Here is a 17,927-nt window from a genome sequence, read left to right on the forward strand (position 1 = left end):
TTTTTGTGTGCAGCCCCCTTCTTTATGTTTTAGGTTTTATTAAAGTTTGACCTTTTCACATGGCCGGCAGCCCACCATGTGTAGAAAATAATGAACGACTCATTTTTTAGCAGTATAATGAGTTTGTACACGCTATAAGAGGTCAAAAGAACTTTACCCAAACACATGGTTTTAAGAGGAATAAATGCAGATCACTATATGTACACCAAAAAAGCTAAAGATAATAGTCTTGTCATTCTGCTACTTTATGCGGATACATGCTGATAAGCTGGAAAGGCAAATTTGCATTGAACGTTTTGAAAGCGCAGCTAAAAGCATATACCCAGATGAATCCAGGATAAGCCCAGATTCACCCTTAAAGGAAAGTGCAAGGTATAGACCCATGGTAGTCACCCACATAACAATATAACCATCAGCTCCATCGTGCATAGTATTGACTAAATACCACGACATCCCCACTAACGTCGTCAGTGCCTAATAGTGGGTGTAGAACTAGGTACTAACATATGCTCCCAAACACAACACACACCACACGCGCACACACATGAGCATACATCAACACAAAGTTCAACCTACTGAGTATCTGACTCAGCCATAATGAAACCTAGCACTATAAGTGGCATTAAATCGAAAAAAGTAGCACAAAAATCAGGTAGTTGATAGGGTATACGCACCACAAAAGATAGAAAAAATTAGCACAATATCAACTGGTCGTAACTCGGACGAAAACTTCACAATGTGAAGTCTGCATGTCTGCTATAGGACTAAAAAATATACCCAGATGAATCCAGGATAAGCCCAGATTCACCCTTAAAGGAAAGTGCAAGGTATAGACCCATGGTAGTCACCCACAAGACAATATAACCATCAGCTCCATCATGCATAGTATTGACTAAATACCACAACATCCCCACTAACGTCGTCAGTGCCCAATGGTGGGTGTAGAGCTAGGTACTAATATATGCTCCCAAACACAACACATACCACACGCACACAAAAAAGCACATACTAAAAGCAGCCTTTTCAATGAAGGATTTGGGGCTGCGAACACATTTTGGGCTTGTGAAATAGGAGAGGTAGACACTAGAGAAAGATTTATCTATCTAATGAAAAGTACCTTAATGCAATTTCATATGAAAAATATTGTTCCCCTGTACCATACCCCTTAGTCTAGGCTAGTGCATAGGCCATTATTCATGTTACTTTATTCTTTGGTCAATTATTGGCCGGACACCATGTGAACACACATTAAAACCTAAGTTATAATAAAACACAACACAAGAAGTTGGGGGCTCACTGAAAAACGAGCCAGCAACTATCGTGCCTGCTTCTTTGTCTGTCTTGCTCCTTCTCCACACAAATCTCTCCTCTCTACCTGCGCCTAAATATTCCCTGCTACACGCTTAGATCGTCACTAGCTTCTATTTCACCTCTACAGAGTGGAGCTCTGCCACTCCATGTCTTGTCTACTATGTGATGTTCTTTCTCTTTCAAATTCAAGTGTTGGCTCTTCCATTTTACTTTGGTATTGTTGCAGCAATTCACCGCCTTGCCTATGGTTTGTCGGTTATAGTATCAGCTAGTAATCTAGAGTAATAATATGCGTGTTTGCGGGGTTACATATCAATTCGAATGGCAAAGCATGGTGTGCTAGCATGTGCATGCCTTACCCTGTGTGTCTTAGTAGGTACATTTAAGTGTTGGTAAAGACCTTGAATTGAGGACTTTAAAAGTTAGCAATCCAAGCTCTGCCAATCTCCAATGTAAGGATAGAAGGCGCTTCATTGACAACAAAGAAGAAAAGCCTCTAGACCTCGCACCCTCATCAACCCTTTGGCCTTGCGTTTTTGTGGCAGCCCCTGTCAGCCTGGATAGGGGCCCTGGTGCACTCTGGCGCAGCCCATACAGAGACAGCAGACCCGACGTAGCAGCCTCGAGCTCTGCGTTCCACGATAGCCCAGACTGCTCTCACTTGAGTGCTTTCGAATACCTGTTACACTGAGCACCTGTTGAAATGTCCATGTTAGAGTAGTTTGTGGCCACATTTCTTAGACTAGACTGTTCTTAGAAAGAAGTTGCTGGGCGTCATTTTTTGTGTAGAGGTCTCTTGAGCAAGAATCGCAATAGTCATTGAAAGCCAACATTGGATCAATGATCGTGCATTTTACATGGAGAGATTGGCGCCTTGGCTCTGCAATTATGGTCTTAAGAAGTCCAAAATGTGTTGATCCTTTTGCTAAGGCCTTATAAGCCAGTCAAAACAGTGAAATAGGTCCCCATTGTCCAAGTCAAGTTTGTCTCCCAGTTTCATTCAAAAACAAGTCAATTCAAGAGGCATGCATTCACAACCAAATTCACAAATGCCACTGCATATGTTAAGTTCTTGTTCTCTTTCTGGTATTAAATGATTCCGTTAATCATGCATTTGTACCTAAATGCAAAATGCTTCTATATAAGTTCCCTCTTTCTGTGAAAAAAAAGTTGATTGACTCCCCTGAGGTACAATACAGTGAGACCACACGATTAACCACACACGCACATTAAAGTTCTCGGTGTCTAGATCTTGCATGCTCCTCATAAAAGAGGTTGCCTGGTTAAGTAAAAAAAACTATCCCCTACAAGCAACTGCTATAACGGGAACCAACCATAGCTGAAACTAAGAGAAGTAAGTACCTTCCTTACTAAAGTTTCCCCCTTCTTGAAAGAGACTTCCGTTACAGCCTCATACAGCCGTTGAAGCTGAGAAAGTGTTAAATGCGATAATAATTCAACAGTCCTTAGGGTCTTGAGTCTAGACTCCTGACTGTACTTCATTGATAGCACGCTCCTGAAAACCTCCCGTTTTAAGGTCCACAAACTGCCATCTCTTACAGCTCGGACAGAAGACTGGCGGGGCTTGCTATACCTGCTCATATGGAAAGATTTAATAGCAATATTTTAAGGACGATCTGTTAACCATGAGACCACACACATCACTTACATGAGTGCCAATTCCCCAAAACATGAGAAACTGTCAGCAGTATAATGGTTCACAACCGTGCCTAGATCCTGTCCACCAGTATCCCCACTCTGCAATGTGTAACACCCACAAAAGCACAGAAATTAACAATTTTGATGAAAATCTCTCCAGAAAACCCATACTTTATACGTGTAGGTACATACTTGCGAAAACAGCACTTCAAATTCTCCAGATGCCACAATGTAAAAACAACTGTCCTCTGAACCCTATAATAACCAATTCAGAATGTTGGCGATGTACATAAAGAATTGGAGGGCTAAGGAGAAACTTTGACCTACAAGGTTAAAAACTCTGCAGGTCTCATGAAAGTACTCACTTGCCGTATGATTACATCCCCTGCATGAACCTCTACTTTCTCCATACAGCTATATAAGAGATGTCGTTGTTTTTCTGTCAATCCATTGAATAAAAAGTTTCCTTGCAAAGCCTTCTCTATATGAGCCTGAAAAGTGAAACAAATTTAATCATGCAAGCTGGAATCTTAGCAAAAGATTTACATTTTCGCTCTGACAAGTACCACTTCCTCCTCAGACTTATCATGCATTTCCAATGCAGGTTCCTTCATGCCTCCATGAAGTGATGATTCTATTGCTCTACGCCGAGCCCCAGAAATTTCATGCCGGACAGGTCGAGTTTCCATAGGCCGTTGGCTTCTAAAGGGTGGTGGTGACAAATCATTTCTAACAAATTCCCTTTCTTGTCTGAAGTTGTAAGTATCACTAGCACCTTCCACATCCTGGTAGAAGAACAGAAAACATCAACAGCATATCCATGAACTTTCTTGCTTAAAACTTTGTCTTGGGAGAAAAAGGGACAATTTCTTACCCCAGACAGGCTGTTTATACGAACAACAATTATTGTTATGTCATCTGTTCGAGTTTCATAATGCAACCATAAACGGTATGACTCTGCGACAACTGCCGCACAAGCACTGCATGGATCAGTGTGCTGAGCAACCTGGCCCAGAATCATCGAGGAAACAAAATGATCAAAATACTTCTCAACAACAAAAAACTGGCAAGACTTTAAAAAAACCTTCCTCCGGACCAGTTTCAATAAACTACACATCCCTTCCAAAGACCCACCCAAAATACAAATTTCAAATGCAAGTAAAAACAATGATGTTGAGAAAAGGTTAACGCTTGAAGTAACACCTCACATTTGCACACACTCCATTAGTTCACGATATGGTGGAAATTTCATTTCTCTTGCTCCTCCAATCAACAATCAACAAACCAAACATCGTCTCTATACACTTCACTGGAGGAAACAACTTCAGAAGCAAGTCAAATAAAATGAGCAAAGCTTTTGAAAACTTTTACAGCATACAGATTGAGAGCATATTTAAAAAGATGTTTGTGTAGCCTTAACCAAAAGAAACGAGGACTTCCATGAAAGCAAGAAGAAATGGAGAACTTTACCCCTCAATATCTATCAAATAAATTTTCAAACCCATGGCCTGTTCAAGAGGGAAATTTGGATGACCAACCTACCACACTTGGGTGATGGAACCCTTATTCGTCTCTCTCTCTCTCTCTCTCTCTCTCTCTCTCTCTCTCTCTCTCTCTCTCTCTCTCATAAGGTGGCTTCGGCTATGCTTTATAAGGTCCAGATTTGGGGACCATCTGTGGATCAGGATAATTGGAAGTCAATGGAGAGACCTTTGGTATCTATGATTTCCCGAATGATTAGAGCCAAGGCCTCCGTACCACACGCGATTATCCGAGCGGAACTAGCTGCCCCTCCGATAGAAATTGAAGCTCTTACCAGATCAGTGTTCTTTATACATGGTTTGTGGGATACAAATAATTGCCGATGTACTAGACTCGCCCTCGAATCCTCTCGACAGTTAGCAATGAAAGGAGATACATCATGCTGGTGCGCAACTGTCTTCGTGGTTTCAGAGACACGGGTTCAGTATGGAAAGATTACCCCCCTACCAATACTCTCTTGAGGCTCCATCACTGTCAATCACACGAACGGAGATTAATAAAATCATCCGCCAGGATCTTATACAGTTGGACACTAAGAGCACATGGGTAGACCCTACACAAGAATTGGGCACGAAGATGGCCGACTACAAAGGAAACTTCCTACAGCTATCTGAAGATGGTTTTGTGATTCGCCCGCGAACTACATGGATACCAACCTGTCTCATGGTTTGAGATGTGCTATTGGTCAGATTCGTACATCCTCACACCAACTGGAAATTGAATTTGGCAGATTTAGGGGAATCCCACCTGAGAGCAGAATTTGCAAGTTATGCGGAATGGAGCCAGAGACAGAATTACACTACATATGCCATTGCACCGTATACTAAGAGATACGTGGGCGTTTCCATTGCCTATTTAAAGAAGGCTTTGGACCTCTAGATAGAGTCATGCAATACCAAGATCAAAGGTGCTTAGGCCTGTACCTACTGGAACTACATCGGCACAGGGATAATCTAATGAGAAGACAAAGAGCACTACAACCTCAGAGGCAGATCACAGATTTCTTCGGATCGAGAGAAGCAAGAATGGAAGGAGAAGCAAGAGGCCAGCAGCGAGCACAAAGGAGTACCCACATTCATACCAAAGGCACCCTCATTGACAGGGCGACTGAGCTTAGGAAATCGAGACGACCACGACCGAGATGCATAAGCACACTTCACCGAAGGAGACTACAACAAAGGATTAGAAGCATTCTAGCCAGACACCCAGAATGCTCCTAAGAAGTTTATCTAATACTTTGTATTTAGTTTTTCGCATTTATTTTCACTCTCACACTTTTCAGACATTGTACCAGATTCACCACTTTTGTATCAGTTTGGTCTCATAGGTCACTTTGGCCTTTTGAAGACGTTAATATAACATTTCATTTCTCCTATTGCCAATGACTGTGTGTGGGGTAGCCCTTGGTTGAATGTTACGGGGGCACGCACCACGTGCCAACAAAAAAGAGCAGACTGAACAACTTTAAGCACTTCAAATAACAATTGAACTGAAAGAGATGCACAACACACGAAACGCGGAGTGGCGGAGTTCCACCCCAAGAGAGCACTGGCCCCAAACCTTGGCCCCTTTCAGCAGTTCTTTATGTTAGTACATTGCCAATACTCCATCCTCTGCACCTTCACACCGACGCATGCCAGAGAATGAGCCCTTGAACCCCATGTATGGTAGTATCGGCATGCAACAAGGTTTTCACTGCAACCAGGGCCAGTTTGGGGTGCCATAGGGTCATTTTGGCATGGCTGGTTTTTTCTGGACAGCAACTAGATATCGCACCTTTGACGCAAAATGTCAATGGCCAAGATGTGCCGATCATGCCTAGTACAGTGCCCATGTTGCAGACCATCCCTTATGACAACTTGGGGGCACTAGAGAAGCCGAAGGCTTACAAAGAAGGTGGTGCAGCTGTAAAGTTCAGTACCTTCAGTGGTTTCGAGGATAAGACAAAGGCTCTTACCTTCCTCCAGTAGTTTGATACAGCATATGCAAGAGGGAATTTTACAAAGGCCTCGAAAGTCAAGAAAGCTGCCACTTTCTTAAAGGACAATGCGCTCACATGGTGGACGACATTGTTAATGCAAGGACAGGCACCCGCCACTTGGGTTTACTTCAAGCAAATGTTTGCATCTGCTTGGCTGTCAAATGAATTTGAAGCCGACGTCATGACAGATTGGCACCAGCTTACTTCAGCTTCGTGCAAGAGCTTGCTGGACTACAATAGGAGGTTTTGTAAAGCGTTACTCTCAGTGACCTCCTACAGATTTGTGCCATTGACAAAGCAGATAGAGAAGTATTGTTGTGGGTTGCCTAAAGGGCTTTGCGATTACTATACAAAGAACAGAGTGGCTACCCCTCACTCAGCTTATGGAAGGTGCGAACACTGGTCTTGCCTTGTTGAAAGGAGAGGACAGTGGATTTCCGAGCAACGACAAAGGAGGGCAGCAAAAGAAAAATTCAGCAAAGAAGCCCTTTGTGAAAACGGCTCCTGATGCGTCACAGGGGTCAGAAAAGGCCACCAAAGACAAGGATTCAGCCGGGACTTTTGGAGCGCAGGCAAAGAAACAAAAAAGGAAGCCTTTTGTGCGCAAGTCGCTCGAGGAAAAGAAGGTCCTAATGGCTGATAACAAATGCTTTATATGCGAGCAGCCTGGTCACTTTGCTATCAATTGTCCACAAAGGAAAAGACCAGCTGACTCAGAGGATAAAGAAGACTAGAAAGGCAAGAAGCCTAAACCCACGATAGGTTTAGTGCCAGACATGGTGGGTGACATGCCCAACACAGATGCCAGTGAGTTATGCAGGGCATGGGGTAAAGTTAGGAATCAGACGGCACTGATCTTCTTTGATCCAGGTGCCAAAGCCAACTTTATCTCACCAGAGTTAGCTATGAAGCTGGGCATCAGAGCTGAAGAGATGGGGTACACAAGAGGGGCAGGGTTGGCATGTCTTGGCCACTCACACTCAAAGTGTGTTACTCCCATCATTGGAAAACTGTGTCTGCATATTCAGTCGTATGTGGACACAGAAGGGTTCTATATCATGCCGCTGGAAGGTTATGACGCCTTGTTGAAAATCCCGTGGATGTTCCGAGTGCATGGAGTCTTGGATACCTACAACAAAAAGATCATTGTACAGCATAGGGGCAAAACTCACATCTTGGATGTAAAGCTTAAAGGAGAGTCAGTCCCTATTGTATCTGCTTCTGCTATCACTTCTGTAATAAAGAATCATCTTTCTGTGTACTTGATTTTTGCACATGATGTCTCAGATAGTGATCAGTCAAATTTATCTGTGTTAGATAAAGAAAGGTCTGATTCATTACCGTTGCAATTGCCGCCAGAGAGACCTGAGGACCATCGGATAGATTTGGTGCTAGGGTGTAGCCCACCAAATAGACCTCCCTACAGGGTTAGTGCGGCGCAGCAGAAAGAGATTATGGGCCAAGTTAGGAGTTATCAGAGAAGGGGCTGATTCAGCCTAGTTCTTCACTCTTTTGCTCCCCAGTACTCCTAGTGCAGAAGAAGGATGGCTCATGGCGCATGTGTATTGATTACCGTGCGTTGAATAAGAATACCATCAAGAATAGGTTTCCTAATCCTCGAATTGGTGATATTCTCGATCGTTTAGAGGGTGCTGCAATTTTCAGTAGGATAGACCTTAAGAGTGGGTACCATCAGATTCGTATAAGGCCAGAGGATGTGCACAAGACTGCGTTTAGAACGACATTTGGTCTTTATGAGTTTCTAGTGATGCCGTTTGGCCTAACAAATGCTCCTACCACGTTCAACAGAATGATGGACCGGATTTTCCGCTCGCATCAACAGTTTGTTGGGACGTTATTCGATGACATGATAGTGTATTCGAAAAATGAAGAGGAGCATAGGTGTCACTTGACCATTGTGTTCGAAGAGCTGCACAGTCACAGGTTACTTGTCAATCCTAAGAAAAGTAAATTCTTCCTCGAAGAGATCCACTTTCTTGGCCACATAGTCTCAAAGGATGGTGTTAGAATCGATCCCGCAAAGGTCGAAGCTATCAAGACATGGCCAGACTTGAAGACTGTGCACGATGTCAAAAGCTTCTTGGGATTGTGTTCCTACTATAGAAGGTTTATCAGAAATTTTGCAGAGATAGCATCGCCTCTTCACGCTTTGCAAAAGAAAGAGGTCACTTTCAGATGGACCCAAAAAGAGATTTCAGCTTTTAGTCTCTTAAAGGAAAAGTTGACTTCAGATCCAGTTATTGTTTTGCTAGATCTCAGGAAGTCATTTGTGGTCCAGTGTGACGCGTGTGGCAGTAGCATCGGACCAGTGCTAATGCAAGACGGACGGCGGGTAGTAGCTTATGAAAGCCAAATTATGCAAGGGCCCGAGAGGACTATGCAAGTCTATGAAAAAGAGCTCTTGGCCGTGATTCATGCGCTGGAAGCACTACCTCTTAGGTGCTGATTTTGTTGTCCAAACAGATCATCAGACCTTGCGATACTTCTTGACACAGTCAAAGTTATCCGAAAAGCATATGCGATGGGCAAACATTCTTTCCATGTTCCACTTCCAGATTATGCATGTGGAAGGCAAGAAGAATGTTGTCAAGAAAGCCACAAATTTCAGCTGTGTCAATTCCTTATCATCATGACCTAGATGACATGAAGGAACAGTATACTGCTGATGAAGATTTTGCAAGGATCTTTGAACAGTTACAAGAGGGGCAACATCACGAGCACTACCTCCTCAGAGATGGTTTTATGATGGTGCATGGCAAACTTTGTGTCACTAGGCCACTGCGACATAAGGTCATGGAAGAGAGTCATGTCCCACCGTATGCAGGGCATCGTGGCATTGATGCAACAGTTAAAGCGATAGAGACGTTCTTCTATTGGCCTACCTTGAGGAGAGATGTGGATGCCTTTGTGCGAGCATGCATAGTTTGCCAAAAGGTCAAGTTTGACAGGCAAAAGGCACCAGGGTTGTTACAACCACTGCCGATTCCAGATAAGCCACGGGAAAGCATTGCTACGGACTTTATCTTTGATCTTCCAAGAACGCCAACAGAGAATGATGGTACATGGACCATTATCTGCAGGTTCAGCAAGCAGGCCCATTTTATCCCTATCAGGAAGAAGATAAAATCTGATCAGATGGCACGCTTGTTCATGTACAATGTTAGTACCATGGTATGCCACAATCGATTATCAGTGATCGTGATCCTTGCATGACTAGTTTGTTCTGGAGAGGATTGTTTGAGAACATGGGCACAATGCCCAAGTTCTCGTCTTCGTTTCATCCACAAACTGATGGACAGTCAAAAGAGGCTAATTCTATTGTCTTAGATCTGCTTAAATGCTATGTGTTAGATAATAAGGGCAAGTGGGAACAGCATTTGCCTATGCTTGAGTATGCGTACAATAATACGGTGCATTCGTCTATTGGCAAAGCACCTTTTGAGATTGTTGAAGGTGGCAAAAAGGTTCCTCCCATTTTGCATACAAAGGACAAGATCTTTGACGCGGATTGATATGTTCAGAACATGGATGAGATGTATAAGAAAATTAAAGTTGCCTTGGAGAAGACTCAGGCAACACAGAAAAAGGCTGTTGATCGTCACCGTCGTGAATTGCTGTTATCACATGGTGATTGGGTTCTGTTAAGGTTCGAAAAGGCAAGGTTAAAGAAGATGAAGGGCAAGGAGCAGCTCTTTCCTAAGCTCAGCATGCGTTACTATGGGCCTTTTCAAGTCCTTGACAAGATCAGCGATGTCACTTACAGGCTGAAATTACCTGATGCATGGAAGATTCATAATGCGTTTCACATGAGTCTTCTAAGACCCTTCGTGGGTGATGTGCCAGAAGATATGCCAGATGAGGATAAGCCAGAAGTTGAGGAACTTGATGAGATCCTAGTACCTGAGCAAGTTTGGGCACATAGGACAGAAAAGTTAAAGGACAAGTTGCAAGACGCTATTTGGTGAAGTTCAAGAACTATCCGCCTATGGATGCAAAGTGGATGGAAGAGCATGAACTGTCAGAGTCACCAAATGTATGCAGCTTTACCTTGAAGCCTTTGGGTTACAACCTACTTATGCCCCAACCCAACGTGTGCAAAGGAGGGGTAATGATAGAGCTAGTACATCAAATGTACATATGAATTCAGTGTAATAGATGGGAATGACAAAAGTATGAAGGTCTCTTTAAGTCATTTGTATCTATGTGTTATGACCTTTCTTGCGGATACATGCGATGATAAAAGAGTGTTGATAGCACAAGATCATCAGTGGCGTGTATTTATGGTATGCAATCGAGGACGTTTGCGGTTTAGAGAGGGGGGTATGTCATGGGGACGTGGCAGCTATTAACTATGTCACGAGGATGTGGCAACTGCTAACTTTAGTTGTTGGTTTCTTTCCAATGGGTTTTGTTTTATTTTTGAGACCCTCTTCTTGAAGTAGCAAACGTTTGGACATTGTATGGCCAATGTGAACGGTAGTTTCACCCACAGACGAGAAGTGGTCGGCACTGGAATTCGTATAGTAAGAGGATGTCTAGGCTCAGAGCAAGATCATATAGGTCCCCCCGTCGCACTTAGCAAGTCGGTGGATACTACGGAGTGAACTCAATAAAGGCCTAAAATCAAGGTCTGACTACCAACGGAAAGCATCCGACAGTTGGGCCACATTGCACTCTTGGATGCGGTCCCAATGAGGATAGATGGTCAGATGACCAGTGGGAGCCCAACGGAATCATTTCCTAAAATTTAGGGAACTGCTATTTTGGGCCGCAAAATGTGTTCGCGTCATCACCTCCGGTATGACTAGGGGAACACTTTACAACTCTGCCGCAATGTCAACTGGGCGACCAGTCGGGAGAATTTTGGGCGGCAAACCCGAAACGGGCAAATGCTTGGCAGTTTTTCATGAACTTGCCTCGTGCAGAAAAATGGGCGCTGAATTTTATGCTGGGAGAGGCCTCCTTTTGCATTTTGTCACAAGTTAAGGGCTATGGAGTGCTTCCTTTCCCTCTTATGTACAATGCGGTGCTAGGAGTGATGCCCTGCACGCTACGCACTGCTCTCTCTCCCCCCTACGAGCAGTATGTTATGCCCCTCTAGTGGGCTTTTCATTTGACCAATGTACAGTTATGTGGGTTCATGCGTGATTGCCGAGGCAAGAGCCTCTTGCACAGGTACTGGATTAGCTAGGGATAATCCCCCGTAGGTACAGGTGAATTCGAAGAGGTTTCACGTGAGAAATCTCATCCGATTCAAAGGGCAAGTAGCCCTAGAGGTGCGGGAGCTCGAGGTCTTGCTACAGATGCGACCGGTACGCGAAACGGAGCCCAAAACAGGGAATTACAGCCTGCTGTGTATTTTTGCAGGTTTAGGGTTTCGGCCCTAAACGGTCCCTAATACCCCTAGGAGGTTTGGGGACGCGAGGGGACCGCTGTACAGATGATCTGGCGCATTTTCGGGGCAAAAAACAGAGAATTCAGCGTGCTGCAGATTCTCACCAGGTTTTGCAAAGTGTCTGTATGCGTCGGGAAAGTCATCTATTGCATGGGGATACTGACTGTGAAGCGTCCTAGTACAGTTATGCTGCCGAAATCGGGCCAGAACAGGTGTTTCTTAGCCTTGATTGTAAGGGGCAGCTCGTAGGAGATCACGGTTTTATTCCCTTTGTTAAAGAATAAAGAAATACCGAAAGGGGCGCCAATTTTAAGGCCTACACATTGTCGGCGTCTGCTCGGAGCATTATAGCTTCTGAGCCGTGTGTGTACTTAGGTGTTAATCCCCGTTACAGGTTACCTTTCCAAAGTACTCTGTGTGTGTCTAAAGTAAAGAATTTCGGGTGAAAGCCAACGCCTACCGCCCCACGGGCCTGTTTCAGCAAACTTTCGAATGAACCGCCTGTAGTACGAACACAGTCCCAAGAAGCTTCTAACTTCATGGACATTCGTCAAATCGGGCCAATCACGTATAGTCTCTATCTTGGCCAGATCCATTTGCACTCCTATTGCTGAGACAATGTGTCCCAAAATGTGTATCTCTGAAGCAGATGATCTCTATATTTTGCCTCATTCTTGGAGGAAACAATGATATCGTCAAAGAAAGTGCCAACAAATAGCCTGTACTCTCGAAAAATCCTGTCCATCATCCGGGTATATGTCGCAGGAGCATTGGTTAAGCCAAAAGGCATCACCAAAAACTCAAATAACTCAAAAGTCGTTCGAAAAGTTGTCTTGTAGACGTCTCCCGACGCGATTCTGATCTGATGATATCCACTCTTCAAATCAATCCTGCTAAAGCACGAGGATCTCTGTAATCTGTCGATATCATCGATCCTAGGAATCGGAACTGTTCTTGATGGTGATTTTGTTGAGAGCTCTATAATCGATGCACATTCTCCAAGATCCGTCTTTCTTCAAAACCAACAACACTGGAGAGCAATACGGTGAAGTACTAGGCTGGACAAGACCCTTTTTCAAGAGGTCTTTCACTTGGTTCATAATCTCTTCATTCAGTGCTCGGCTCACACGGTAAGGTGGCTGGTTCGGTGACGTGCTTCCAGGTATCAGATCAATGGTATGATCTTCACGCCCTCTAAAAAGCAATCGGCATGTGTGGAGAAAAATCTTGGCGTTCTTTTGTTCAAGTCAAAACATATTCGACGGTTATCCATCGTTCAGTTCTCTCCCAAAAGAATGAGTAAAGAAACTGAAGTTTATAAGTACAATCTCTGAGCCCTTCAAAGCCGCTTTCTCAACCCTGTAGTCAACCACGGCGTAGTTCTTGTGGTACCAAGGGATTCCGAGTAGAACGTCACTCGCGTGACTTGAACACCCCTGTCATTGCAAAAGAAGTTTGCCAATACTCGGTGTAATGGCGACATCCCGTCCGGATGCCAGTCGAACTACCACCACCTGTGGCCTCAGCCTGTCGGGCGTAATTCCAAATCGAGCCGCCAATTCCAAGTGAAAAGAAGTTGGCCTTGGCTCCTTCAAAAGAGCTTCCTGATCCTTCACTTTGCCCTAAAAGGGGCAAAGTTTGTACTTCCATTCATTAGATTCGGTTTAGGTCCCACGCCATGTGGTACCAGTTCTGCTTTTTATCAGCCTTTTCTACCACGTCTCTCAGCTACTTTAGAACTTTCTGGCCTTTCATCTTGTTCATTCGGTGCCTTGTTAGGGCACTTCACGGAGATATGTCCATGTTCCCCGCATCCAAAGCACTTCCCCTCCTTGATGAAGCGAGCTCTCTCCTCACGAGTAAGCTTGGGTCGTGCATCCTTCTTTTCTGGGTTGCTCTTTCTCTTTCTACTTTCATTCGCTGAAGTCTGTTCGGTTCGTTGTGTCATGACCTCATCGGTGGGGTAGGTCAGACTGCCATAGTGAATGGCAAAGCCCCGTTTCGCATGACTGATCATCTCCTGAATAGAAGCCGACTTCTGTTCCAAGCAGTGATCTCGGATCTCTGTAGGTAGACCAAAGGTACACCGCTCAATCTGTTCTCTAAACGAGGTCTTCTTGAATGAAGAGGCGGGTAGAAAAGAGCTCCAGAATCTCTCGCAATAAGCATCCACTATATCCCTCTTGGTCATCCGAAGATGGTTCAAAGCAGCTCGTATAAGCGTGGACCACCAAGTTCGAGCATTCCCCGTAAAATAAGAGGCAGCTCTCCGAATCTTGGAGTGCTCTGAGTAGCGTCCTCCCGCGAAAGCGATGTCAAACTGTTGTATAAAAGACAAAGCCTTTGAAGCATCTTTGTATCTGGTTGGCTTTGTAAAAATTCTTCTTGTTCAAATTAAATTTTCCGTCATCGGAGTCTGAACTGTCTGTAGAGGAGTCCTTTGTAGAACTGTCACTCACTGAGCGAGATTTAGACTCCTTTGCCTTTTTCTTGCCTTTCCGAAGCGTCGTTTCCTGCTTCGCTTTTGCCTTTTCTGTCTTCTTCACTCGAATCTGAAGAGCTAGAAGAACTATTAGAAGAAGAAGAAGAAGAACTGGGTTCTTCTTCAAATCAAACACGCTTCTTCTGTTTCTTTGCTTTGTCAAATGTCGACTGACGACCCAAATAACCTGGGAAGTCAGTGCCTTTCTTCTGCTTTTTGCCGTGCTTTTTAGCTTTATTCTGCGCGTCAAAAAGCTGAGCAATCCGTGCATCAACCACCTCTTCTAATTCCTTCCCTGAATATTGTTTGTGAGCAGAAGGTTTCTTGAGAGCGGGTTTCGAGGGTGGTGTTGTGGTTTTCTGCCACTACTCGTGCACTTCTTGAAAAGAAGTCTCGCTCATATATTTTGCCAATTTCGGGTCCTTCGCAAAACTGAGCATCATCTTTGTTGCATCGCCGATCAATTGACGACGCTTCATCTCTCTTTGCTCCGCCTGAGTAGGCCGAGGCGGGCCATACTTTGCCGGAATCTTCGTTGTGATCCCTGCCCGCATCTCCGGATGCAGAGGGAGTCGATTGATCCTTGCGTGAAGCCATAGGTGCCGCGGAAAAAAAATAGGGATCAGATTTCCCATAGAAGAGAAATCGGTCGTACTCTGATACCACTGTAACAGACTTGGACACTCCAAGTCAAGAATCAATCACGACAGCACCAAATAACCACTTCAAAACAATTCACAGATCACAATAGACTTGCACTGGCCCGACGGAGTTCCGTGCCTAGAGGTATTGGCCCCAAAGACTGGCGCCCCTTTCGGTATTTCTTTATGTATTAATCAATGTTCAAAGTACAAGAGAGCGGTTGGGATTTCACTCTCAGACTCTGCGTCCAAATGCTCTGCAGAGTGAGCCCAAACCACTTATTTAAAGTTTACAAGGTTTGCCAAAAGCAGAGCCCCAAAGGCTTCAAATCAAAAAGCCTAAAAGCAAAGACTCCTTTTTCTCTTTATCAAACTCACTCGAGTGTTTAGCAAACTCTTTCTCTCTCTTCTCAAATTGCGTAGGAAAAGCAATTGACGCAAAAGCAACTGCCATCGTAATTTTCGGATTTTCAGCCTGCTGGTAGGGTTAGGGTTAGGGTTTCGGACAGTTTTTAGGGTTAGGGTTTTTGGCAGATTTTAGGGTTTGCAGGTTTTAGGGTTAGGGTTTGCAAAATTAGGGTTTTCAGCAGCTTGGCTCCCGGGCAGACACGTCATCACTTTGCGACACCGTATCTCTCCTCTGATGAGTGCATAGGTGTGTCCATAGCAAACCACAAGTCACCACCCCCTCTAGAGTGCGCAACCGTCGAATGATGGCTGGAATGAATGGATCTCCTAAGGATCGTACCCCCGTAGATGATAAAGCCGATGTTGAAGATATTGTATACTGCAGCAGTCACTTAGAGACCGCATGGACCACCATCGGCGGATGGTGTCCTAGCAGGAGGTAACTTCATCCTCTGTGAAAAACACAAGCCAAGTGTCTGTTGTCCATCCAAAATTACAACTACGAGGTGATGAAAACGCTGCTGTCGAGCGATTTTCAGTGTGCTCGTACACTCCCGGCAGGGTCCAGAGCAGTGCAAAGGGCGTAGGCAGGATGGCGAATCCTTAGCACAACCCGAGGTGGGCTGAAAACAAAGAAAACAGCAGGTATTGCTGACTGAAAACTGTCGATGTGAAGAGGAATAAGACCGGCAATGCACCGGATGCAAGGCCGTGTGTCGTAGGCAAGATCCAAGTGGGCAAAGCTGAGCGCTGCCCCCTCTACTACAAAAACGCAACAGCTGTCCAAAAACACAGATGGCAGCCAAAAACGCTAATGGAAGGAGGAGGTTTTCCGCGACGAAATTGCCCAAAAATAGTAGCATTGGCAGCCTTGATCGAAAATGCCAGGTGTAAATGCAAAAAACGCAGGTGACAGAAAAACACAGATTTCCATCGCTTGGCTGGCGCATGCAAAAACGCTGGCAGATATTTGCTCCTTTTACAGAAACGCTGGTTGTTGCTGATCCCTTGGGTAGAGTACCTGTTGCGGAAGGTGCGCCCTCAACGTTGGCGGCGACTTTTACCATGTGAGCGCGTATGCAGAAGCGTGAGAGAGAGAGAGAGAGAGAGAGAGAGAGAGAGAGAGAGAGAGAGAGAGAATAGACACAAACGCTGGTGTAGGGCAGAGGAGGCAATCAGCCCCCCATGACTACCAGAGCAGAAGACCTATACAACTAAGATCAGATGATCTGTCAGACTGTGTAAGTGGGTACCCCCTGGCCCCATATATAGGTGCCCACGGGGAAGGTAGGGCAATGCATAAAAAATCCCACGACCAGCAAAAAGATATATAGGGCGCCTAGCACAAGGTGGGCGGCCAGACAGTGCAGTGGGTGGCCAACCTGGAGACATACTAGCCGTACATGTATGCCCTAGACCTGAGTGAAGCAGCAGAGTGTGTAAGTGGGTACCCCCCTGGCCCCATGTATAGGTGCCCAAGGGGGAGGTAGGGCAATGCATAGAAAACCCCGCGACCCAGCAAGAGCAAAAAGATATATAAGACGCCGAGTACAAGGTGGACGGCTGGCCCAGAAGTGGGCGGCCGGACAATGCAGTAGGTGGCCAGCCCGGAGAGAGAGATACTAACCGTACATGTATGCCCTAGACCTAAGTGAAGCAGTAGAGTGGTGTAAATCTAATATGGATTTTTACTGGCATTGCCCGACCCTCCCATATAGAAGTGACCTCTCAAGCAGAAGTCGGTACCCTTGGGCCTCAGTACCAACCCAAGTACCAGAGGTACCTCAGCACCTCAAGTGTTTTTGCACTAGATCAGCCAGCACCCCATCAGCACCAGCGTTTTCAGATTTCAGCCATAACCTCGCTGTACTGTCGCAGATCCAGCCATCAGCACCAGTGTTTTCATTTCAGCCATAACCTCGCCGCACCGTCGCAGATCCAACCATCAATACCAGCATTTTCAGTTTTCAGCCCAAGACAGCAGATCAGCCAGCATTTTCAGATTCAGCCCTCAAATCAGCTAGCGGTTTTTTGTTTTCATCCCATCCTCGACGTCGGCCATAGCCATAGCCTTGCAGATCCCACTCAACATCCCGAGCGTTAGCATTTTCAGCCCTTAGCCTTGCAGATCCAAGCAGCTACATGAAGATCCCATAAGCATCTAGGACCATTGTATTAGCATTTGTGCACTCTAAAGCAAATACCGGGCCCTTGGAGGGGGGTTTGGGACCCCATCTGGGTGTTAATCTCTCTCTCTCTCTCTCTCTCTCTCTCTCTCTCTCTCTCTCTCTCTCTCATGAAACCTTCATTCACCGTATCGTTCTCTCTTATCTCTCTAGTCTTTGCACATCTCTCATGAAGTAAAAGGAACCTTAAGTACGCACTGAGCACTCATCCTGAGCATTCACCATAAATCACTTCCGCTGCACATAACAAAGAAAGAGAGATTTGATTTGGTATTAATGTTCGCGGGGGGCCAGAAATGAC

The 17,927-nt window shown here is 45.1% G+C and overlaps 1 protein-coding gene across 1 annotated transcript in view; it reads right to left on the minus strand.

Annotated features, from left to right (window-relative positions):
- LOC147437416 (protein phosphatase 2C and cyclic nucleotide-binding/kinase domain-containing protein) overlaps positions 1-17,927 on the minus strand; it is a 69,885-nt gene that overhangs the window by 38,300 nt on the left and 13,658 nt on the right. The window contains exons 3-8 of the mRNA XM_086486947.1: positions 3,845-3,976; positions 3,537-3,755; positions 3,336-3,461; positions 3,163-3,225; positions 2,981-3,069; positions 2,674-2,905 (exon numbers count right to left, since the gene is read on the minus strand). Coding sequence (XP_086343073.1) covers positions 2,674-2,905; positions 2,981-3,069; positions 3,163-3,225; positions 3,336-3,461; positions 3,537-3,755; positions 3,845-3,976 — 861 coding nt within the window. The remainder of the gene's footprint in view (positions 1-2,673; positions 2,906-2,980; positions 3,070-3,162; positions 3,226-3,335; positions 3,462-3,536; positions 3,756-3,844; positions 3,977-17,927) is intronic.

Source organism: Adiantum capillus-veneris, chromosome 17 (genome assembly GCF_014529385.1).
Source record: "Adiantum capillus-veneris isolate H3 chromosome 17, ASM1452938v2, whole genome shotgun sequence".
Lineage (NCBI taxonomy): Eukaryota > Viridiplantae > Streptophyta > Polypodiopsida > Polypodiales > Pteridaceae > Adiantum > Adiantum capillus-veneris.